The sequence below is a fragment of the Larimichthys crocea genome, chromosome XVII, assembly GCF_000972845.2.
Source record: "Larimichthys crocea isolate SSNF chromosome XVII, L_crocea_2.0, whole genome shotgun sequence".
Taxonomy (NCBI): Eukaryota; Metazoa; Chordata; class Actinopteri; family Sciaenidae; genus Larimichthys; species Larimichthys crocea.
This window is the reverse complement of record NC_040027.1, coordinates 24,329,984-24,356,205: the sequence shown is the minus strand read 5'-3', so window position 1 is coordinate 24,356,205 and position 26,222 is coordinate 24,329,984. Positions and strand designations below refer to the sequence as shown.

General features: G+C 41.7%; 1 protein-coding gene across 1 annotated transcript in view; it reads right to left on the bottom strand.

Moving 5' to 3' along the window:
• nr5a2 (nuclear receptor subfamily 5, group A, member 2) overlaps positions 1-26,222 on the bottom strand; it is a 66,072-nt gene that overhangs the window by 30,852 nt on the left and 8,998 nt on the right. The window contains exon 4 of the mRNA XM_010742275.3: positions 19,378-20,090. Coding sequence (XP_010740577.1) covers positions 19,378-20,090 — 713 coding nt within the window. The remainder of the gene's footprint in view (positions 1-19,377; positions 20,091-26,222) is intronic.

The following is a 26,222-nucleotide window of genomic DNA, read 5'->3' as shown; positions in this document are numbered from 1 at the left end:
TCACTGTGTTTTTTATTGACAGGAGCGTCTAAGAGTAGAAATGTTCCAGCAAACAATGCAAAATGTTCGTGTTCTGTGGACTAGAAAATACCAATATGAAGTCTTTTTTTTATGTTTGCTGAAGTGGGTGAAGTTCAGGTGCACTTCTTCAAAGAGGTTCTTTCAAGCTTTATTTTGTTAATGATAAGTGTATGATGAGTTTAATGCTGGTATTATAGCTCCTGTACTGCTTTGAAAAGACACAAAAGAAATCTAAAAATCTATGGCAAAGCTCAAGCTCCTTGTTTCTTCAGTTTTCATTTGTTTTGTTGAAAGAAATTCAATTTACTATAGAAAACTTTAGAGATATAATTAATTAATTGTAGGTGAATTACCTTCTAGATGAATAAGAGATATTTTTAAGATAACATTGGATTTTCACTCTGTTTTTAATTTCCAGGAGGAGAACACTCAAGGTTGTAAAATCTGTATATTATACTGTCTCTGGGACAGCAGACAAAAGAACCATGTCAGTTTAATACTTTTCATATGGTTAGTCTTTGAATGCTTACTTTAAAGTTGCAAATCAACTAAATGCAAAAGAACATTTCTTTCTTTCTTTCTTTCTTTCTTTCTTTCTTTCTTTCTTTCTTTCTTTCTTTCTTTCTTTCTCAAACTAGAGGCCTTAAAAATATTTGCTAAACTATGATAATGCTAAAGTCCCATTCTGGAATAGTTAATAAGGCAAAGGTCAGCTACCCATGACCTGATGGGAAAATGAAATGGTACATCATCAGTAGAATCGTGTAGGTAAAATAAAAAATTCTAATTTAGTTGTATAAATTCAGTTTCAGCAACATAAGTGAAGATGTTTTCTACTTTTACTTATACTGTATGCATGTGGACAGTCTCAGGTCTCTACCTGTCCTTGGATGGAGCAAAACTCATTATAAGGATTTAGCTTCTAAGGTTTGTGCCGATGCAGAAAACACACTCCCCAGAAATCGCTTCAAACCGGCCTCAAAATCCACATTTAAGGCTACTTTTCAAGGTGTGATCTATTTAATATTTTAATATCATCACCAGTGTTTGGTTAAAAAAAATGCGAGAAATACCAAGCAGGAACTTAAACTTGCGGCAGCCAGCAATGAAAAATACATATCCTCCAAGAAACCAATTTAACACCTTTATGATCGTTCAGGCGAGTGGGATCAATGCCAGGATCAATCGCTTAGCCCATAGCTTTTGTTCAAAACCACAGCCTAAGATTAATGGGATTTTCCAGAGAGAGGTAGAAAAAGAAAGAGAGTGTGGGTGAGAGAGGGAATGAAAGTGTCAGACGGGGAATGAGAGAATGAGAAAAGACTTGGGGGAAATTGAGAAAATAAAACATAGTCATTAAGAGCAGATATTCCCTCCATTTCTGGGCAAATGTAAATTAATTGGAAATGGAGCATTCAGAGGCTAGCTGACAAAAGTAATGTTTATTCATAGCCCCCTGCTAAGATTGGAGCAATTATCATGGTGTGTTGAGTCAAAACAGGCCAATGTAGTAGAATCTTCTCCCCCCTTTCTTGTGGCCGGGTTTTGGTCTAGTGCCACAAGCATTGTTAAGCTTCGTATGGTACGGCGGGCTTTAACGAGAGTACACAGCTGGATCTGATTTTAATAAGTAGTTCCATTTTTGATGTGGCCTAATGAACAGATTAATGGAATCTCCTTCTGTGGAGCCTTAATGAATGGAGAGAATCATGCTATTTTTTTATTTTTTTTTTAACACAGGGGGGAGAACACACACACGCACACACGAACACACACAGACGGTGAGTTTATTTGCCTCAAACGACTTGTACCTAAACAATAGCTGCGCTTCTATCTTTCCGTCTCTCTATGCTGGACAAGAATCAATGCTGTCTCGTACTACAGGTGAGGTTTGAAGCTGACATCAATGCTCGTGCGTCTCTAGCAGCCGTCCTTTGGTGCAGTCCCGTCTTGGCATCTGTTCGCCTTGAGCCAAACAGGCCCTGTATTCACCTGGGAACAGGCATTAATTCACCTAGAACAGCTCCTGTTGTTCTCAGAGTGTTGCGAACACTTAATTATGTCGTGCTTGAACGTACTGTAGCTCGTTTTCCAGTTTAATTTGGTAATTTAATTGAAAAGACTCTCAGTGTGTGGTTCCATCGCCAACAATATGATTTTATCCAACTAATTGGTCATTCACGCATCACAAATCATGGAGTGGCTGATACTTTTTCCTGGTGCGGCTCAGTCTGTTAATTTCTTTATTACTCATCTTGCTGTCCTTACAAATACAGGATTGCAAGAATGGGAAAAAAACACACAAGTCACCACTGACTCAGTGTTTTATTTGAAATGAAACAGCAAATGCCTCTTGACTCCCGCTGCATATCATTTTTGGCAGCCATAACTTTTAAACGCCACAAATAGAGTCACATCCATCAGAAAAAACGACAGAGTGAGTGACAGAATCCCCAGGATGTTCCAGCTATGTGACCTGGTGGGAGGGGAGAGGTGACCTTTGCGTGTCCATGTTCCAAACTATGTCCTGCTCTTCTGTGTCCTGCACATTGCACAAGTGGATGAGAATACACATTATCATCCCCACCTCTTCCCAAAACCCAGCTCTTGTTTATCACAGCACACAGTTCAAATGGGCCTCGATACTACACTGGCGGGGTGATAAGAATGCTGGGAAAACAAGCAGGTGGCAGGTGACGCTGCTAGCCGAGGGGGAGGGTGACCGCAGAGAGGAATGATAATACTAGAGATAAAATACTGAAGAACTAACTTCAGCAAAACTCAATTTGTCAGCCAGCAGACATGGTTGAAGATTAAAGCTACCAGAATACCTGTCGGTCGGTTGGTTGATTGTAGTTAACTTTTAGGATGCAGTTACTGCTACTGGTAGTACAATCACACTGTGAGTCCACGCGATAAGCAAATTTCTTAATTCCCCATAGAACTGGGCATCCAGGAAAACATAAAACTGAATTTCTTTTTACCATCCACCGCCAGATTAGCCAGATAGATGTTCATATAATACACCTTTTTTAAACATTCTCATACTATTAGACACTGGGAAAGAAACTTTAATTCAGTTTGTCTATAGTGGTCTACAGTGGTCAGTCTAATCTCTTTAATGTCATATGATCCAGATTAATCAGAATCCAACATGGGTCCAGATAAAAACAACAAAAAAAACATTCAGAGAAATATTACTACATATCTCTCTGAAAGACATAAGCTAGCAGACTTAACATCAGCTTGATATCACTCACTGCGATATGCCACGTGAATGTATGCTATCTATCTGTGTATGCTATATGTATATCATTGCGTGCAGGCCCATCAACATTTCATGTCACTGGCACCTGTTTGTTGGTTGCATGTATCTCTAATCCGACATATCAGGTAGTGGAGAATGCCTGTGGGTTTATCTCCGACTGAGCACACAGAAACCCTAGACTGTTATTATGTCCCCAAACAGCCATAGAGATGCCACAGGCCATCTGTGAGCTCAGAAAATATCACCATTGTCACAAGAAGGCCTTGTGTCTGCAGAAAAGTCATTTTCCAACTTGAAAAAGATTCTTTTGTGAAAAAAGCCAAACAGATTTTGCTCTTTGCAATGAGCTCCTTCTAAAGCCAACACTATCTATTCAGTTAACCGTGTGTACAGCATGGTACTGTCAATACATATTCACATGTATGCATCTTAAGTGTAATCTAGTAATGTGGTTTTTCTTTGACAGCAAAGTCATTAAAGTGAAATGTGAAGTAACAGAGACAACTCTTCCCTCCACAGAAGACATTTTAGTGTACAGGCAGAATGTTGTGTTTTATTAAGATGTAAAAAGGTTCAGGGTCTAAAGCAGGTTCTATAGCCTCATGGACAAACTCAACAGTTTAGAAAACAGCATAGAAACGACACATAGTGCATGAGAATTGTAGTGTGTACTAGTAAGAGTAAAGAGTAATGAGAGCTTGGTGTGTGATATTTTAAAGACCTGAAACCGAAACTACTACATGACTTCTGAAATGTTTATGACAAAATTTAGATAGAAATGGTAATAGGTTGTTATTCCTATTGTCACCTATGGGACATGTTGGAACTGAGGACTTCTGTCCCCATACACTGATCTTAGCATTAGAGGATGAACAAATAGAAAGTAGAGTAGAAAAACAGTTATGACTTTAATACTGAACTGAGGTGGCTGCATGAAAAAGCATAATAGAAAAGCATAAGGCAAGGTGTTTGTACTGAGCATATGTGCCAATGCATATGAACTGAATGAATGCTTTATTGTGTGTGTGTGTGTGTGTGTGTGTGTGTGTGTGTCGGAACCAATCCAAGTGTGTGCCCGCGTCTGATCGATATTGCCGCGGCACTGAGATTGATCGGTTCCCACGGTGACTGCATTAACAGACTCTGGAGGCTGACCTTTGACCCTGAGAACACTCTGCTTTCGATTGGCCATGCTCTCTCACTCTCTCCACCTTCACATCTTCTCGCCCGTCTACACATCCTGACATTCTTCTTTATGTCCCAGGCATGGGGTAGAAAGGGAAAACAAAAACCAAGCCAGTGATTGGACATGACCTCTTTCTCTCCTCTCCCTCCTATCCGTCCTTTCATCCTGTACAGCATCCTTTTGTCCCGAGCCTTGTCGAGGCGAGAGGAAATAAGACAAGGTCCTAATAAGGTCTTCCTGCTCTCCTTGGGCCTCGCCTCAACATACCAGTGATATAAGGCCCTTACTGATACAGGAAATGCAGTAGCTGTCTATTGTTGCAAACCAGTGTGTGCTTAATAAATATGTAAATAGATAATAAATAAGTAATAAAGTTGCAGAAGAATCTTGGGTGGATCACAGCACGTAAGTTTAAGTTGTTAACTTAAGCCAGCTAAGCACACATACACAAATGCACACACACATCTGTGAGAATCCACAAGAAGCGTGGCACTACATTCATGAGGCAGGAAAAACAAAGTATCTCCGTGGGTCTGTGTGTTGCAACGGGAAGAACGTCTTATTTTCTCAAGGTCACTGACGATGGCAACAAACCCTTTTCTCTGTCTGATATTAGTGCGGGGATTTGAGGATGAACCAAGCGCGCCCAAACTTTCCTATTCTGTTTTTACTTGATGCATAAGCATATGAAAGATAGAAAAATCAATAAGGCAAGAGAACGGGCCAGTGAGAGGCCAGACATGAATTTCAATTTCTTTTCATGCATGCAGTGTTTATTGTTGTCTGCTACGAGCGTGCCAACTTTATTTTATTATAATCATATTTGAAATGTCAGAGAGGCTTCATTTTAATAATAATTTAATAAGTATCTAGATGGCACAGTGTCTAATGAAAGGTGAGTGGTCTCAACTTTATTTAGAGATCAAAGGTGAGAAAAAAAATGAAGGAGAACTCCAGAAAAAAAATGAGGTTATGAGAAAGAAATGGATGTACCGATGCCTTATTTCTGAGAAAAGTTAATCCGCGCGCACATGGCTTAGAGGAAAGGAGTCTTTTCTTTTTGAGAGCTATTGTTTTCAGGATACCTCAGAAGTGGACTACCTACCCCCCACCACATACACACGCTTTCATACTCACAAACATACATGTGAAATCTCAGGGCTTAGAGCTAAGAAGCTATCAACTAATTATCAAAAACACAGAGAGGCCATAATCAATTATTCACATGAACATTAGACCGCTAATACACATGCAGCCCAGGGAACAGCATCTCCCAAAAGTAACCCTTCCTTCTCCTTCACTCCAACACACACACACACACACACACACACACACACACGCACAGAAATGCAAGTCAAGACCTGCATACTTACACAGAAACATGCATACAAATGTTTGACAGTAATATCTGTACCTGCATACTTACACACACTTCCACACAAACACAAGCAATCCCGTGCTCTCTTCCCGCCACTCCACTCCACTCTTCGCAGACAGAGTAAATGCATGCCAAATGTAAAATGAGTTGTGCAAGTAGACTGTCTATAAGGTTCCTGGCTGGGAGGTACTGATCACAGAAGTCCTATTGATCCATCAACACCCCCTCAACCTACAGACTCCCCAGCGCACACACAAACACACACCAAGAGCTTAATCTACCAGGCATTAAACCCCGGCCATTGAATTTTCATGCCGTGCAATCATTATTTGAGTTAATGCTGCAATTTATGACTTGGTGTTTGTGTGCTGAATGCGAGACGGAGGCAATATGAGGAGGTGAGGAGATGAGGGTGTATATCCAGGTGTGGATATAACTGGGTACAGATTTTTCTGTGTGTTGGTTAAAAGTGAGGTTATACGGTCATGACTCTGTCAGATGTAAGTGACAAAGAGGATTTTTGTGGATGCATGTTATGTAGATGTGTGGGTGTGTTTGTAGAACTGCATGTGTGCCTGTGTGATTTCCATTGACAGACAGTCGGAAATGACGCCATAACCCATCGCCCGGCTGTCTGTGCGTTAAGAGGAAGCGAGGACGAGAAAAAGAGGAGACAAAGAAGACAACAGACTAAAGACTATCAAACACCCACTTACACCACATACCCACAGACAAACATATGCAATATACCGTAACGCAGCATAGACGACCAGAGCTGTTTTAAAATGCAGAGACTGATGCGGTGATGCTTTCTGTCTGAGAGGGCGGGAGACACAGATTCCCATTAGTGCTGTGATTTTTTTTTTTTTTTTTTTTTTTGATGGGGGTTGTGTGGGGGTTTGGGTGGTGGGTTTTAGAGCAGACAGCTGTGAATCCACATCCAAACGTGGCACAGCTCCAGAGATCACAGGGATCACAGCCCTTGATGCACAAATTAAATATCTGAATTAACTAATTGAGCATTTCCGGAGCTCCTGTGATATGTAAACAGTCAAGTACAAGGAAGACGAGGCATCAAAACCACAACGCCGCAGAACAGATGGAGCCGTGCTTCTCCCTGAAGTGCATCTCCAGGCCTCGTCTGACAGAAACTGCCATGAATGCATCTGTATTAGGAGAAAGACGTCTCTCATAGCACTGCTGCGGCAGTATGAGGCCTAGTGGTGCTGCTGCTGATGGGAAGTGCAGTGCAACATGTGGCCTATAAAATATTGGCCTCAGGGAAGGTGAGGCTGTGGCTTGCCACCTGAAAACCTTGTCTTTTTTTTTTGGTTTTTGTTCAGCATCCCTGGTTCATTTCTAGAGGTTTAACAGTGTTGTCGACACCCTTTTCAGCAAAGTCTCCTTTCAGCATATTTGGTTTATGACTCGTCATTGTTTCAGCTTGCTTGAAAAGCCTCTTTTTATCCCCCTCTGAGAGGGCGCAATCCTAAAAGAACGCAGGACTGTATTGCCTATTATTAGTGCCATGCCTTTATTTCACACGTGTGGAATCATTTATCCGTGGCTCGTGCCAGGTTTGCAGTTATGGCGTTTTGGGAGACATAGAGAAAAAGATTGACAGATTGAGAGGTGAGGAAGAGGGAATGATGTGAGAGTAATAAAAAGTCCTGATGTAGTGTAAATTAAATAAGGAGAGCAAGAGCAAAATTAAAACCAGCAAAGAAAGCAATGCTTAAAGTGGAGACAGGGAACAGGTGTCTTTGTCCTACTTTGCTGGTGGGGCTAAAGCCATTTTCTCGGCCGGGGTGTTGTTTGGCGTGCTGCCCCTTTGAAATTTTCTCACTCGTCGTCACAACACAACCACAATGTCTAGTGTTACTCCTATGAACTTTATGCATCAGTCATCGCTGTGCAAATTCAATCACCCTCCTTCGAAGTTGAATATAAATACCCGTCCTGTCTTTAAGTGTAAAACTAGCCGGCAAGCTGTTGACCCCACTCCACTACTGTCTTATCTATTGTCTCCTGGAACCCCCCTCCCCCCCCCGCCATGCTTCCCCACTCCCTGTCCAGAATAGACAAGCCATAAATAAGCATCAAAAATAGACGTTGGGAGACAACTGTTGACAACCCGGTGACGAAAGCGGCAGACAGGCACAACCTCTAGGCAGACTGGATTACATGCAGATAATTGAGGCCACGCAACATCTGAACATAAGAAGCTTGAGGCACTTTGTCTTTTTTTCACTTACTCGAAAAGCCAGTTGAATCATTGTGTTTCCGAGGACCTTTTGGGGAACAGCCTGAGGAAGATTGCCATGTAGTTTCCCTTAAGGAACACAAGATTTGGCTTATAAATGTCCCCTTGCTTTTTCATTATAGAATATTTTATTTGAATTTAGTTTCTTAACTATATAAATTTTTATTATCTTATATGTTTAATGGGTCATTTTTTAAAATGAAAAAAATAATTGTCTCCCCATAATGCACCTAAACCAACATGTTTACCAAAGTTTAAGTAGAGAGACTAAAGTGCTAATCACTGTGGCTAGTGACTAGTGGTAGTAGTGATTTTCCCATATGTGAATATATGAATAGGTGTCACCATCAAGTGTTGGGTTTCTTAAATCAAAGTCAAAGCCTTAGATTGGATGCCCTTTTTGCAACTATTGGAGCTCTGATAAACTGTATTTTGCAAAGATGAAATGCAGGCAAGCGTAAAAGAGGAAGATAAATTAGGTGACAGGTTTGCATAGTTTTGTGTGGTGAGTTTAGTTTAGAGGTTGAGGGTCAGTGTAAGGCTGGAGCAGCCACACCACATCCCCTTTTGACCTTTGGGAAACCCTATAGCCGGGAGCTATTTAGAAGCAAAATGCCAGCACTTCTGTCTGTACACAACGGACAACATATCGCTGCCCTCAGCCACCAAGCCTGCATGCAGATGACAATACTTTTTACAAGGATCCCTTATAATTTGTTCTTTGCTTCTGCAAACTGTGGAACCACATTTTTGGCTTGAGTTTCAGATGTGAGGCATTTTGGAAGGGCTCCCGCATAAACTGTAGATTTAACACGGCTCATAACTATAAGTACGGCAGAGAGGAGAGCGGGGAGAAGGAAAGTTGCTTTGTACTTTGGTGGAGTGTGTAAAGTGTTTGCTCGCTGTTAAGTTGATTTGTTAGCAACCCAGCCCACTAAATCAAGTCCCCATATCCACTTTGTTTTCTTTATTTTCTTTGTCTCTCATTTCCACTTCCTCTCTGCCTTTCAATTGCTCTCCCTTTTCCCTGCTGATTGGACTGACTGTTGCCAACTTGTGAAACAACAACTGTGTTAGTTCGGGGCCACCGAGGCTAACAGCACAGCCTAGTCACCTGCGTCACCGTCTTAACAAGCAGCATGACCTGCCAATAAAAAGGCTTTTACCCTGATCGTCCTCAAACAAGACTTAAACACAACCTGCTCTTTCTACCGGAGAATGCCCAAAGTGCTCGCAAATGTGAATCAGGTTGGGTTAACTTGCTTGAAAATGAAAAACTACAGAAGAAGAGGTGGAGGCATTTTTTGCTTTTCTTTGCTGCTTCATCAAGAGGAGGGTGAGATGGAGGAAGCAATCTCTCCAACAGGTTTAGAAAGGTGGTGCAGACTCTTCATCCATGCAACAATGTCCACCTGTCCAACAATTATTCTTGTCACTGTCTATAAGCAATGGTACTCCCCTACCTGTTCTCACATATTGAGAATTTTGGTTAAATGTTGAAATAGTGAAAAAGTCAAAGGAAGAAATTCCCTGAGTGTAGATGTACAAGAACGAGGAAATGTTGTAGAGGACAGTTGAGTCTATCATTGCTCAGAGCTCTGTAAACTTGTACTTCATGACAGCCTTTCATCCCTCATCAAAGCAACAAGTAGATGAGCAGACTTTGCGCATGCTAAAATCTCCCATCCCCCGTTGTCTCCTTATAGCTGCCGGTCCTATGGGATGGGCGACCTTAAATCTTCTCTTTTAACAAGTTTCCTGTTCTTCCTTCCGGCCTCCTGCGGTCCCCTGGGGTTGGACCTACGGGACCATTCCAGTATTTGGAAAGGCTGTATCTTAAAGCTCAGTCTACAGCCGTCAGGGGACATGAGGAGGACATTGGAAAATTTGATTTTTGTCAGATCAGTGGTCGCCTGCAGTCTAAAAGAACTAAAAAACCAAAGCATGGCAGATGCTATTGGAAAATGCAGACTTTGGCTTTGGCAGGAAATAAATACTGATGTAGAGAAAAAATATTACACCATAGGAGCTTCACACTAAACACATGTCTGCATTTGCCATCTTTTCATGTTGCACATAGTGGATTTTTTTTGACATACCGTTATCCTTCTGAGACACACGCAGTATGAATGTATTTATATGCTTCACCTATGGGACCTGTAGGCTTAGTGGTTCATGGTTTCAGTGCCTTGCTACAGGAGCACATTTAGGAAGTTCCAACCTGTAGCCTTCCAGGTAGAGAACAGTCTCTGCTATGTTTGATTCCTGCTCTTTTTTTTTGGACTGGCCACACACTGTGTCTTTGAAACAGATCAAAAAATCGACTTTTTCCATTTTGTATTGGTACTATTGAAAAAAAAAAAAATCAGGAGGGCCTTTTTACAGTATTTATGAAAAAGAGAGACTGATGTCTTCCGCAATGGTCAATAATTTATGAATGAAAAGAGGCCTTTGTGAACCCCCCATCCACCCTCTCCTCCCTCCCCCAAAGCTCCTGCTCCTATCCAGTGCTACTGATCAAACAGATATTGTTACCACTAAAATAGCAACTTAAAAAAACACACAGGCGGCCATGCCTGCAGCCTGGGAGAAAGACTGACAGCAAGGGGGGGGGGGACGAAGAAAAATGAAGTGAAAATGAAGTCTCCTTAAAAACATAAAGTAAAAGATTGCATGCAAGCAATGGGAGTGTGTGTTTAGGTAGAGGGGGGGAACAATACTGTATATGTATTTGTGCATGTGTGTTGGGGTCGTGAGAGGGGGTGTGTGTGTGTGTCATCTATCACCGGACAAATGCTGGGTGGTGGTGGTGGTGGTGGTGGTGGGGGGGTGGTGGGGGAAATGGGGGTGAGGTGAGTGGGGGTGTGGTGGTGGTGGGGGGGTGTTGTCGGCCAGAATGGTGCTGCTCCTCAAATGAAATAATATATCTTTGAAAGCCTACGCCTGCGCCAGGCCCTGGGCCCATATATCAAGCCCAAGAGCGTCTGGTGGATCCGCTCCAGGCCCATTAACCTTCCACCTGTTCCCCCCTTACCACCCCACCGCACAGCCAACTAGCGGTCCCCCCCCCCATGCCACACAACACCACACACACACACACACACACGCACGCTCCCCTGTTGTCCTTCACCATACCCCCCTCTCCTCCTCCTCCTTCTCTTGCCCTTGGTCGTTGCCTCTCACAGCCCCTTGTTCATCTTCCCATTTAACCCCCCACCTTCCTCTCTTCCCCATTTCCCTCTTTCTGTCCTTCTCTGGCTGTCCTTCAATTCTCTCTCTTTCTCTTTTTTACCTCTCTTTATCTCTCACGGTCATTGCTTCTTTTTTTTCCTCCTCCTCCTTTTTTCGCTGCGATATCTCTCTCTGTCTCTAACTCCATCTCTGACTCTGTCCCCTCTTTCTCTCATGGTCACTTTCTCACTCTAAATCATTCACCGACTCTCTTTCTCTCTTTCTCTCTCTCTCTCTTTCTCTCTCTCTCTCTGCATCTCAGTTTCAATCTCATGTCGCAGTTTTTGCTCTTCTCTCTCTCCTTCTACTCCTTCTGTAACTCATTTAAACTCTATGTCTCCTCTCCTACATCCCCAGTTCACTCTCTGTCCTTCTCTGCACCTATTTGTTCCCAACTAAGGTAAAGCAAGCATGCTATTGTGTGTATGTGTGTGTGTGTGTGTGTGTGTGTGTGTGTGTGTGTGGTGCAGTACAGCCTGCCGAATAATTCAAATGCAATGGACCAGGGACACGGTTACAAATCTCTGCCAACTGCGTGCGGCCGCCAACCCCATCACACATGCAGTTTGTCAGGATTGGGGTGTCGGGAGGGGAGGTTGTTGTGGGGTGTGGGGGATTGTTGACCTCTATGACAAGACAGACACTGCAGACTGAGCCTCTGAATCTGTGTGTATGTGTGAAAGGTGGTATAGATATACCACTTCCCAGGGTTCACTCGATCACGCCTAAAACGGCTTATTAATTTCACCTCAGTTATGGGGTGTGAAGAAAAAAAAGAAAAGGTGCAATCAGCGGTCAAAGCAGGGCAGGGGCAATACACCCCCTCCCTCTCCAACACACGCGTATACACGCACACAAACATGCACACACACGCACATTTGGTAGCACCTTGAAAATTAAACTGCTCGTGGATAGGTCATGGAAAACAAGGTGTGTGTGCGTGTGTCTGAGAGAGAGAGAGGAGGATAACTAAGACTCTTAAAAAAGACCCTCCAGTCTAAACTGGGCAGGTGGGTGGTGTAAGTATAATTTCACTAAAGTAAATTCATGTAATATTTATGGATGTAGATAGAGGGGCGGTGAGGAGGGGGTGAAATTATGCAGCAGGGCAGAGTGGGGCGCATCAGAGGACTTTACATTATTCACTCAGGTAAATCTATAAGTGGAGAATATTCAGGTGTGAGATGTGAACATCAGCCTCCCCCCGTGCCCCACCCCAGGGATCTGTCATTCTGCATGATTGACTGACGTACAGCCGCTTAGAGGAGTCGAATGAACTGGCGGAGGAGAGTCTGCATTGTAAATTATTCTGCTGCTTAAAAATGCTCATCTTAGTTTTTTTTTTTTTTAGATTGCTGCAGATTTTTGGGACTTTTTTTTTTTTTTTTAGTTTTTGAAATTTGAGTTGGAACTGATTTGTGACCAAGTAAACATTTTCCTCTGAGTTTAAAATAATTTTAACACATTTTACTAGTATTTTTCTTTCTAAAACACCACAGTTACAGTGTGGTAGCTTCATTTATTGATTTTTGCAGAAAAGCAATAAATGCAAAATACAAAATGTGTAAAATGTTTGTTTAAAAATGTCAGATAAAATGTAAAAAAAATATTAGAATTAGAAATGTACATACTTTAAACTATATAAAATACAATTAATATTTTATACAAATAAAATAAGTGTAGTTTTACTTAAAAAGTGACATTTACCCAACATGCTTGGTATTCCTGTTAAGTTCCATCTGCTTCTGTTTGATAGGAAAATGTTGACCGCTGATGAAAATGTGACGTCATAAAGGTGGGGATGACATGCAATAAAGGTTGGGTGTGAACATCATGTGTCAGCATTTTACACCCTAGGCCACCATATCACCCATATCAAACTATGCCATAAGCCCAATTTGTGAGCAGGTGTACCATATGTAAACATTTGCACAGTAAAGTGTTTTTCTGTGTTTTATATTGCAGCAAAATATGTTTTTGCCTTTGATCGGGTCAAATGTAAACAGCAGTTAAACAATAACTGACTTGTTCCATGTTTTACATGCATTACCTCATCCCCTTCCTGCCCTTTAGCCCTTCCTGTTGACATTTTTTTCAACTCTCATATCTCTTTTTCCCTTTGCTTTTTATCCTCCGTCTTTTAGGAACCTCCTCTCCTCTCCTTCATCACATCACCTTTTATATTACCTCCCTCACCTCTTCCTCTTTGTTATTCCCTCTCCTTCCCGTCCTCTCCTCCGCTCTTTCCACATTCCTCCTCTACTCGTCTCCTCTCTCATCTCCCCTCTTTGTTTCACCTCTGTTCTCCTCGCCTGTCCTTTCCTCTCCCTGGCCATCTGTTTATCCAATATGGCCGTCCCATCTCAGCTGGGAGCTTTCCCAGGGAACAAGACTTCTAATACAGTTCCTCCTCAACTTAATGGCCCTCAGCTCTGCTTTTGCCATTCCCGCTACATGCGGAGAGACAAAACAGAAAAAAATGAAAGAGACAGAGAAGTACAAAAACTTGTCTGGATCCCCCCAAAAACTGTCCCTGGATGACTAAAATAAACAGTGAAACCACATTTCAAAACGTCACGGCTATTTTCCTCTCTGCTGCACTTTTATCAGGTGGATGGACTAAATATATGTATAAAGTTACACATCATTTTACTCAAGACACTTTCTAAACAACATGCCATCTTTAGCAGATTGCAGATTAACCCTGCAAACACCGGTCTTGTTTTATATGTGGGTAACAGTTGTAAGTATTTCTAGACTATTGAACACTTTTGTTGTGTTGTCTGTGATGCACCTGCATTGAACTATTTGCTTTCTTTAGGTTTCATAGCATTCATATATCGTGGTCGGTCAAAATCAATCAACATAAAAATGAGAACAGAGGCACTTCTTTCTAAGAACACATTTTCACACTGACCGCAGTTTTTTTAAGACCTGTTCTTTCTAGGAAAAGGTCATGCCATAAATGTGGATCATCAAGAACATCAAGAATCCAAAACTAACTGACAAACTGCAGGCTCATAACATCCATGTCTCATTGACTCCACCAAGATCATATCTCTGGTTGTTGTTCTCGGTGTATAGTAAACAGTGTGTAAGGTAGAAAGGTGGCTGATACAGAAAAAAAGGAAATAAAAACATATTTATAACAATGATACATTATCTATCTGAAAGTGTATTTTTCTCTTTACTGTAATATGGCTGAACTGTAGCAGCCTTATTACATTTGATTACACTGGATTAGACCACTTGACGTGGTCATTTCCGTTACTTCATCAGCCTCTGTGTGTTGTGCGTTGACAAGGCACACAAAAGTGCTCGCTGTCCCAACATCAGACACACATCCTTTTTATTAAAGGGTGTAGAGAGGAAGGGGAGCGAGGGGGCGGGGGGGTGTGGTGAAAAGGGAGTAGAGTTAGGAAGGTGAGATATAAACATATGAATCATCAATAGTCCCGATTGCCCTCCTAAATTCTCCCTCTCATTGTGTTTGTGGTGGGAGTCAGGCCAGCCATCCCAACGCTGGAACAATGGAGGAGAGGGTAGCATTGGAGCCACTACAGTATGAGTCATCCTGACACGCACATACACACAGTGCTACTACACATGTTCAAACAGTCATCCACTCTCATATTCAGCACAAACAGGAACATCAGAGGAGGTGTTTTCCAAGAAGACTGTTTATAGTTTTCACAAAGAAAGCATCTCTTTTTTTTTAATTCCAAATGTTAAAGTATTTAAATGTAGTCAACCAACTTAAACTAGTTTCTAAGATAATCTGCTACAAGGGCAGTTTCATTTCTTTTTGCATTTTCTTGTCTTTTGTGCAGCATTTTGTCTCTTTTGTGTAATATGTCAGTTTGCTTTACTGCCTCTTTAATTTTTGTTTGTTTTGCTTTTTCATTTTCTTTTTTCATTTTTTTATTTTTTTTTACCTGTTTTAATGCAATGCAGATCGTGGTTTAATTTTTATCAAACAGTAGGAGAAGTTTTTTCTGGTTTGATGCACAGGCTTAATACGTAAAATATAAGGTCAGAGGCAATTAGAAATCATTTAAAAATAATAATATACAGATTATCTGTGCATCTGCCACTTTCAAATACTCTGAGATGTACAGTCCATACTGTTAAGCATCATTGATCTATGATGATCAATGCATTTGTGAACCTTTGTTGTGAAGTCTAATGCCCCATCTCCCTCATCCGTCAGAGAATTGCTACATTTCCCATTTTTTTCATTCTTTTTTTTAATTTGACATCAACAAAACTTTAAAAACACTGGACACATTTGTCAGTGGCAAAACAACATACAGAGAAACTGTTATCTTTAATACCACCAAATTTCAAAAATTCATGATGGAAGAAGTCAAGATCAAACAGTGGCTGTCATTAGAGAACATTTTTTGAGTGGATATGTCATAACAGCCAAAGTTTCCAGGTTGCCCGTTGGCATTAGGGCAGGCGGAGAGGGGTTCACGGCAGGACAGGGGAGGATGGGGAGGGGAGGGGTGGCAGAGTACCAGCCCTGTGCTAGCAAATGTCACTGAGAGACAAACACATGTGTTTCCCCCCTTAGAACACACTCAAATACTGGCATATACTCATAAATAGACACGCACATTCATATACTGGATTAAGGATTACCATTCCTGCATTTTCAGAAAGAGAACTCATGCAGAAATTCATGCTGAAAAATCATTGAACCTGTAAAATGAAATAAATACTGATAATCCAAAAAAGTTACCTGAAATATATATTCATCAATACAGAAAACAACCAACAAAACAGGAAACAACCATCTGCAAAATGTAAATGCTGTTTTGTAATTTTTAAAGTTTTAAAGTTTTAAATTAATATGTTGAAAATACAACTCTGTGATAAGGAACTCATATTAAGGGCTGAAGAGACAAACTTATGGACTCACACATCCACACACGCACCTGTCTTCAGCTCGCTCAAACATTTATAAAATAACCACAAGCGATCATGAAACTGAGTCACTGATTTCAAAACCAGTGCACCAGACGTGACTTTCTCTAATTGTCGATGTGTTAAACCAATCATAACCGGGTAAGGGTTGACGGTAAGAGCCCACCCCAACTTCTCGGATCCAAGGTGTTAGAAATAAACGTCCCTCACGTCATGCCTCATTCCCAGAAAGAGGGAGAGAAAGAGAGCGGCAGCGTGCTGCGTTGGAAAAGAATAGGGAGAGCTCTTTAGAAGGTACTCCTAATGGCTAAATATTTATGAGTCCTGTGACCGAGGCCAACTTATGGAAACTAAATCTTTAAACACTTTTTTTGGCAGACGCCTTGCACACACCCTCCCAGCTTGGCTCTATTACCAGAGAAATTCTTTTGTTCTTACGGAGCTAATAATAGTGAGAGGGGCTGCGCGTTATGTGTGAGCGGTGTCTGTATCTTAATGTGGGTATGTGTGTCTATGAGATGAAAGTGTATTTATAGCTTCCTACAGCGCCACACTACTCCTATGACAAATCTTTAATTCTACTCCGCTTCCTGTCTCTTTGGTCCCAGGCTCGACCTTATATCTAATAGTCAGATCTATATTAACAAGAGATGTCAAAGGTCAGGTGGATTCCAAAACACAATATCTTTAATTAAACTACTTATTATAAGTGAAAACAATGGGACACATGCCATATAAACACCATACAGTAAGAAGTAAGCGTATATATTTTTAGCATCTATGGAAATGAGTCACCTAACACTGGAAATGTTTGCCATGCTTGAGCAGTACAAGACCAGTAGCATGCATGTATGTATGTATGAAGACACACGCACACACACACACACACACACACACACAAAAGCAGGCGTATTCACAAGGAGATGAAGTGGGGAGGGCAAAGGTCGCTGGTGGATTTTTCTGGGTAATTTGGTGTTGAACTGCAGTAGCAAACCCATAAAAGCCAGCACCAGAACTGAATAACAACACATTTACACACACTCTCCATTTATGATTAATAAACAGATGAACTCAGTAAAGCTCTGCTGAGATATTTTAAAAATCAAAAGTGTATTACAACAATATCTGCAATGCCAGTACAAATATGTCGGACAATCAAGAAAGCTGATCAGTTTGGCTAGCCTGTGGTTTGTTTATCCTCCTCACCAGCAACACCGACACTAACGGTAAGCCTGGCTCTGCAGTCCTCCCAGTAGTTGCTAATGAGAAACAAGCAAGGGGTAGAGGATTATGTGGGAAAAACTGCCAGAGCCACAGCTAGCGCATTATTTTTCAATCCCCCTTGTGTTTTAAATGGCTCTTTAAAAACAGGGAGGTGGCGGGGGGGTTTAGTTTAATTATCTCACTCACTTAAGTGAAATATGCCCCCACCACATTTCCCCTAAACCAATGGGAGCCTTTGCAACAGGAGAGGCTTTTTTGGGGGGGAGCTTCGTGGATGTAGCAAGAGGTTTCTCCTGTATTCACAGGTCATTTTCTACCTTTGTAACAGGCACCCAGCTCAATTACTATTAAGCTCCATTAATATGGGTAGTCATTAGGCAAACATAATGACATTTTATTCAGCAGCAAATCAGCGAGTGACAAACACAAGTGGGTACGATAATTGAATTAGGACGAGGGGGTGAGAAATAGAGAGGCTTTTCAGTGGAGCAAAAATGATCATTCAAAGCTAATGGACAAACCACACACAATTATTACCCATGGACACACCCATGCGAGTCTGTGTGTGTGTGTGTATGAGTGAAGTACTGTGCACCCCAGTTGAATGCAAATACAGACCTCGAAAATGTCAATAGCGGGGACACGACGCGTGCTAAATGTCAACATGTGTTTTTCAAGGACTCTTGTCTGTGTTGTAATTGGCTCCATTTTTAATATTACATTTATTTCATGTGTTATTTTCCCCTTTGAAAACAAAATAATATTAAATATTTGGAAAGAATTTTGCAACAGGCCCCGTCCCATGAATATGCAGCTGAGCCTTTGGCGATGTGATGTCAAAAAAAACAACAAAAAAAAAAAAAACAGACAAAGGAGTCAGACAACGGGAAGAAAAACAGGTGAAGCACGGACTAATCAAACGCCTTTCATGTCGCTCCGAACATTAACCTTCATTCAGAGCAAATAAAGCCGGGAGCACGCAAACACACACCAGAAATTCTCCCTTGGGCTCCGTGATGAATAAGCGGGAATTATCACATTTTTGCAGTGAGGCGTTGGTGGACGGTTACTATTGGTCAGATAGGATTGATTGCTACAATCTCAGAGGACAAAGTGTTTACCAGGCTTAAATTTAGTTTTTAGTAGGTTACATATGAACAAAATAAAAATGTCCATTACAAATAATTAAAGGTTAAACACCACCTTAATTAAACTGAAATTAATTGTTGCTATTATGACTCTATCCTCTGTGTGATATTGTTAGCTCTGAATTTTGTTTGACCATTATACAAATTGACAATATTTCATATCATCACATCAGTGTGTGTCCACCACTGATCTGAGGAATATTTCAAGGGGAGATGGGCGGCATTCAGTTTTCAGTTCACGTAAAACCCTCAGACTAGGACCCTGATAGTTTAAAAAGTGCCTGAAGCTCATAGTCAAAGTTTTTCCACAACCCATAGCCAAAATGTGTCACACACACAGTAAATGTGCCTGGCTGCTGAATTTTGATCAGGCAGTAGGACAGACAGCAGTGGCAACTAGGAGCAGACCCCCCCCAACACCGCCCTGTGTACTCTGCATTAGTGTTGAGCCAGTGCATAAAAGAAGATTAAAGGCCTGTTGAAGATAAAGGATTGAGCAGATGATGTTCACGAACTGTGAAAAGCGCTGTCAATTATGGATGACAACGTGCTGAAAGATTTAGAATCGAAACAAGGATAATTTATTAAAGGCCTGCAGAGTAACTGCAAATAGAATTAAAGCTTAAATAGCAATACTTAACTGATAGGAATGATAGCTAACACCAGGGAAATAAGGTCGTCACATTCAATATCAAAACCCCTCTCATCACATGGATCATGCAAACCTACCTTGAGTTCACGGAAGAAGATGCTGCTGCGTGCCCACTCCACGATGGAGAAGAGTGTCTGGTCGGCCATCTTACACATGAGGCCGAAGGTGTTGAGCTTCTCGTGTTTTCCTCGGCTGGCCTGCTCCTGCTGCAGATAGGCCAGGATCTTGGCCTGTACCTGCGGCTCGTCTGGCTCACACTTAAGTAGCTCTACAATCAGGTGAGGGAAACTGGGCGGCGAGCCTGACTGGTAGGCATCGACGTAGGCGTAGCCCATGATGGACTCCGGCGAGCTGGTGTACGGGTCTGGGTACTCAGACTTGATGGTGCGTGTACCCTGGAAGTGTCCGTAGGCTGCCTGGTAGCCCTGCAGGCTGCCGGCATGCGGTGGCATTGCCATGCTGACCGGCGAAGTGACAAATGGACTGCGGTCGTAGTCTGTGGGGGGCAGGGCTGTGGCATGATGATGGTGGTGATGATGGTGGTGATGACCAGTGTGGTGGCCAGCATGGTGGCTCAGTGGGAGGCCCTTGGATGCGGCCGAGTGGATGTTCTGGATGGCTGAGGAGATGGTGAGGTCAGTGGGTACGGCTTGCATCACCTGGGTCATGGCCTCAATCTTCAGGCCGTTGGCTCGAATCAGCGCTTTCTTTTGCTGCTTTAGGGCTCGGTCACGTTTGTACATTGGACCGAACTTGTTGCGTCCACCACGCATGCGGTCTGCTCGCACAGCTGACAAACAGATGAAAAGAGAGATGGAAGAATTAGACAAAAAAGTTATGAGTTCATATATTAAAGCTACTATTCTTGCCAGTATTTATGCAAAAACACGTAATTATATAGTGACCACCTTTTGGCAAATTCACACTTATATATATACATATATGCATTGTGTTATGGAAGTGAACTCCTCGTTTGTAACTTGTATGTAGGGCAAAGGTTTTCCTGTGGTGATTACACTTGACATTTACCTGTTGACTCTTAAACTCCACAGGTCTAACAGATAGTGTTGTTACTCATTGACCAGAGACACAAACATCTATGCACCGCTCTGCTAAATGATCATTGTACAGCTGGCTATCTCTGTCTACCACTCAGGAAATACACACCTCAAAAGCTGGTAAAGAATCAAAGAAAATGGAAGTTCTCTTTCCACATACACGCTTTAAAATAGTGCATGATTATGCAAGATCTACAAACTCCAAAATATGTTTCTTTACAAAACCCAAAAGGCTACAAAAGGCTAACAATAAATAAATTGGGTTTTTGTTTTTTCTCCCCGATGAACCGAATGCCCCCTGCCTCGCCCCTCGGTGCAGGGTCCTGTGGTGAGGATCACAACGAGTCTGTGCCATGGGTATTTCTAATGAACAAGCCGGGCACAAAGTGGACCGCTACGAGGATCATGTGTGATCTGGCCAACTGCTGCCATGGGGAAGCTGCTCTGCTGTCTCCCAGTCGGGGGCCGCTGGTGTTAATTATTCATACTTAATTACCTCTTACTCTGACGAGGCTGGCCGAGCCCAGCGTGCAACGAGCTAACGGATGTCTGGGAGACTACACAACACTTATTAATACCAATACTGTATTTTATTATAGACTTATATTTATTGTATTCACTTAGGAAACCCACATATTTAGCTGTATATGTAAATAAATGCACATAGATTAGCCCTGATCATACAGATAGCATGGCCTGTCAGCCTTGGTCCACTCCAGCTCATCATGTCTTGATGGATGAATGAAAGAACAGAAGAAGAAAATTGAAGAGGGGGTGTGGAGGGGGCGGGGTGGTTGGTTTGAGTTTGGTGGAGAGAATGGGCACACACACACACACACACACACACACACACACACACACACACACACACACACTCCGAGCTGCCTTGGGAGTGATTTTAATGACCTCCGTCACAAAAAGTGTCTGTCACTGATCTGAGCGTGAGACACACACACACACATACAAACACATACACCCACACCCACATGCTGACTCTTTTTCATACATTTTTAAAGAAAACACACACACGCAAACACACACCGGCTAACACAGAAAGCATCACACACTGGTCCTGGAAGCAAGCCAGACACGCCGCCACCTTGCAGAGCCCCCGACAGCTCAAACTGTATGTAATTCATACAGCGATCTAACTCACACGCACACACAACCATTTCCCAACATGCTTGAGGTCAATTCCAGTGCCCACTTACCCAGGCTCTGGGATTATCATGACCGTTGAAAAATTGATCATACATCAAAGGGGGAAAAAAAAAAAGAAGAAATCAGGAGCCGTCAAATGTATCTATTATACATTATTGTAGAGTGGCTTTAACTATTAATGATTTCTCCACAACAGCGTAATTAATGAGCTGAGAAACTAATAGTTGGCCCTTCTGGGAAAACAAAATTAGGCCCTCACTGCCTTCACGCCTGCTCTCGGACCCAGGGACCCACATCGCATCATGAATATCAGGATGCGGAGGGGGGGGTCTCACTAACACACGCACACATAGACACACACACACAGATTCTTTCTAATTAAACAAGGGCGATTTGCATGCATGTAACACAGATTAATATGGAAGGGGGGGAGGGGAAGAGGGGAGGACAGTGTATGCGTGTGTGTGTGTGAGAAGATGAATGTGTGTGTGTGTGTGTGTGTGTGTTTGACTGACTGCGGTGGAGAGATGTTAATGGGTTAGACCCTGCACCGTTACCGTTAGCTTATGATGACAAAGTTATCATATGTCCCTGCAACTTTAGAGGGTTAAGATCATGTCCAAAAAAAGCAGCTGCTTTTAAGGTAGTAATTTGTAAATGTTGTCATGCCAAGAAAAAAAAAAAAAAAAAAAATTGTATATGTTATAAAAACATAGCCGTAATTGAATTTCCCTTTCGTAAAAGCTTGCAGAGTGTCTGTTACAAACTCGAACTCTCTGGTAGGTCTTTCTGTGGTGCCAAGAAAATGATGTGTTTGATGTTTGTGGTTTGTTTGGCATAAACAACACAAATTGACTAGTTAGCATGACAGTGACAGCCACCATTGCTGAGCAAGCAAACAAGACAGCCACCCCTACAGAAATGCAACAGAAATGCAAGACTACAGCGCCGCACACGCGGCTTGATTGACAGGAGTTGTCTGGAAAGTGCAGCTAGTGCTTGGCGTAGGAAAAAAATATATAACTGTGAACCAAAGGGTGCAAGAGAAAAAAATTAATATATATGAAGAAGAAACATCACAAGGAAGAAAAACACAGTTTGAATATATGAGAAGGAACTTCTATTAGTGTGAAAAGGATCTAAGTTGGGGGATATTGTGGGTTAGCAGTGAGGCTTTGGGGCTAAAGCCAGGCAGAGAGGCTAAAAGGCTGACGCTGTCTTCCACTCTGAATTCCCCTGACTTACTGTCTGAGAGCACGTCCACTCAAAAACACACTCGGGCACAGACGCATCCATAAATTCACAAACTGACCCAACAAAAAACCCTGTTCCTCTTTCCCCAAAAGTATCCAGTACCCCGTGTACACACCATCTCAAACATGTACAAACACAAACAAACATACACACAACAGCATCCTTCACACACACACACACGCACACAATTTCTATGCACACCCTAACACACTGAAGCATATCACACACACACACACACAGCCCTCAGTGCTTATATCCTCTGATTTATGGTTGTTTAATATACAGGAATATTAAGCGCGCGTAGGTGAAGATCCCTGTCGGCCAGCGGCATATTAATGGGTCCCGCGGAGCCTTGCTGACACCCTGTTTGTCATGTCGGTGCCCCGGCCCCTGCTCCGGATGCGCCCTATCCCATGCACACACATGAATACCTATGATACCTATGCATAAGTAATGGGACAGCTCCCTGGCTTCCAACTGCAGGTACTGGGAGGCTGATGGAAGACAAATCAGAGCGAGAAAGATGGAGACAGGGAGGAAATAAAAAGTGGAGGCAGAGGGAGAGAGAGAGAGAGAGAGAGATAGAGAGGAATATATAAACACTCAGATGGTGTCGCTAATTTCTGCTGAATGGCTCTATGTATTTGTCGTATTTCATTTATAAAGATTTGACGAGGGATAACTGCATTAACAAAATGAAAAGGAAAATGAGATATTTGTTTTTTTTAAAAACACACATTTTGGTTGAAATAAGAGACTGCTGGCTGTTCAGCTTTGAATCCAAATCAAAACAAAAAGCATAATTTGGCATATTCAGCATTTTATCAGTGGATGGCAAAAGTTGCATGCTGTTACAGGCTTTTGAAACATTATGTAACTTCTGCTTCATTTAATAGCAGTAACACAGTGGAAACAGAGTGTCGAACTCGAAAGTATCACAAACACCTCTGTTACGCTCTGTCTTTAAGATGTTACATAAGTGAAGGAGATATTAGGCAGCTCAGTGAAGCATATGATGCAAGGCATCTTCCAGCGAGCATAAAAAGAAAATCATACCACTGGGAGCTGTTCAGATACGGCACGCTTCATCAGCTTTAGTGAGTGACGTGCTAATGGGTCAAACCTTAGTGGGATGTGGCTTTTTCTTTTTTTTTTTCTTTTTTGCTTTTCTTTTTTCTCAATGAGTCAACGCTGGCTGAGACGCTACACTGCATATCAAAAAGCAAAGGATTTTTACACAGTAGCTCGGCGTGTGTGTGGTTCAATGTGGCTGCCATCACCTTTTCGGGTGTATATGAAATGACCTTGCCCTTTACAGTAACTCGTTAAGATGAATTCATAAATTAAACAGGCAAATTAATATAAACAATAAAATAAAAATAAGACTATTTTTATTTATTTAACTTTTTTCTTATAATTGCATGATAAGCGATAGGATTAGTAAAATTAAATTTAAGTTCACAATCATATTCAGATTAACTTTAAGCTGCTCTTAACTCTCACATTGATGCATAAACAAGAAAGAAGTTCTTTTATTTTGGAAAACATATTTTTGAATGTTACAAACTGGGTCAGAGGTAAGCTACTTATCCTGTTCAGAGGAGAATATGATATGCCTCTGCACTTTCTTTCCTTATGCAAAGATAAACGTCACCAAAGTTGAACTGTTTTCATTTTGTAATCAGCTCAAGATAATACGACTTATCTCATAGTATTGGGATGGGGTTAGAGACACATAACAGCACGGTCACCCTGATATGTGCCCGTCTGCCTCTTTCACGTCGTTCACCTCAACGCTGAAACATTACCAAACACAGACTACAAACACAGACTTCTTTACGGCTCTCACCCTGGCTTAAAACTGTACTTCAGCAAACAGGAAGCACACTGAACTGTAAAAATAAACAGTCCAAACATATAGTTAGAGTTAACTTTAAAGTTTCCCTCACATTTTCGGTCCACATTTGGTTTCCACTCAATATCCCAAATTCACATGTTGCTGCAAGCTGCTGTGTAATGGAATGAAAAGATTGCAATAACAAAGCACATGACCCCAAACCTCCTTTCCTCATTCACTGCTATTGTACACACATTTTTGTTTGAGATCAAATGACAGATTCTCCTTCTTGCCTGTGGCCTTCCAAGCACCTTTTTGGACTTCTCATGAATATATGTATGTGTTTACCAGGCAGTATAGTGTGTGTGTGTGCTGAGGGGTGTCAGGCATTCTGTATAGGACGTCTTCACTGCTTTTTGCAGGAGTCGCCCACTGGAGCTTCTGGACCCTGACAGAGGGCGGCAGGGCCCATCTTGCCCCTGAGCTGAAAACTACCTCTAGCAAAACAAATCAAACGCTACTTCCCTCCCCACCCATGTCAGCCAGAAAATGACAGGCTGGGACATTTTGCCCAGCGGCCATTCACAATTAACAGCAATTAATTACACCTCATGTGGCAGTTAAAGGGAGAAGAAGCCTCAGGAATTTTAGTTAGTCTGTCTTTACTTTTACCCTCTCAGGGTCTTATTTCTTTAACACATTAAGTCTTCTCAATTGAATGTGATCATTTCAGTAGGCATGGGATTTTTAATTTGGTTTAAATTACAAATGTGTGAAGAATTTTCTTTCAATATTACACTGAAACTATGAATAGGAACACCTGCTCTTATTAAAAGACCGCACAAAGTCGAACAATTCGCCGTATGTTGACAACAACGCTGTAAGTTAACCTCATGGTCAACAAATTATACACTATACATTACCTTTAGTGTTTGAATTTTAAATCACGTTTATTGAAACGTGACCTTCAGGTCACTTTATTCACTCCAAAATTAGTGATTTCAGAATAGGGCTTGTTAACTCGCGTGGAAAAATAGTTGACTTTAAATATTATCTTTGAACATCGGTAGAATGTGTCTTGCCCTGCCGTCCTGTCACTTCTCTATAGACATGTTTGAACAAGCTTCTGAGCTTCGTTCAAATTAAACAAAGAGACCTCGAAACAGCCGGCCAAAAGTATCATCATTACCATTCTCGCCCTGCCGCCAAGTTTAATATTTTATCTATTACTCTGTCTGGCAAGTTTAAGTGCAAAACAGCTACCAGATACCCCCCAACTCCCCCTGACCCCATCTAAAATACCAATAAGCAATGCTGGATTTCAACACTGTGGTAGAAAAGAAAGATTTCACTCCGCAAAGTTCGTGGTTTACGTTTTCTAGAACAGATGTTACTGAGATATTCATTGTTAAATGTTAAAATAAATATAATCTTCCCCTTTCATACAGGCAATCATTATGTCAGAACAGGTATTAACCTTTTTTAAACGTTGGACATCTCAATTTGGAAGGAAACTATTTGTAATGTACAAATTGTTCTTGGATGAATATTTTCACTCCGAGTTTCCACAAAAATTAATGTGCTACGATTAACTGTATTCAGTCGTGAATAA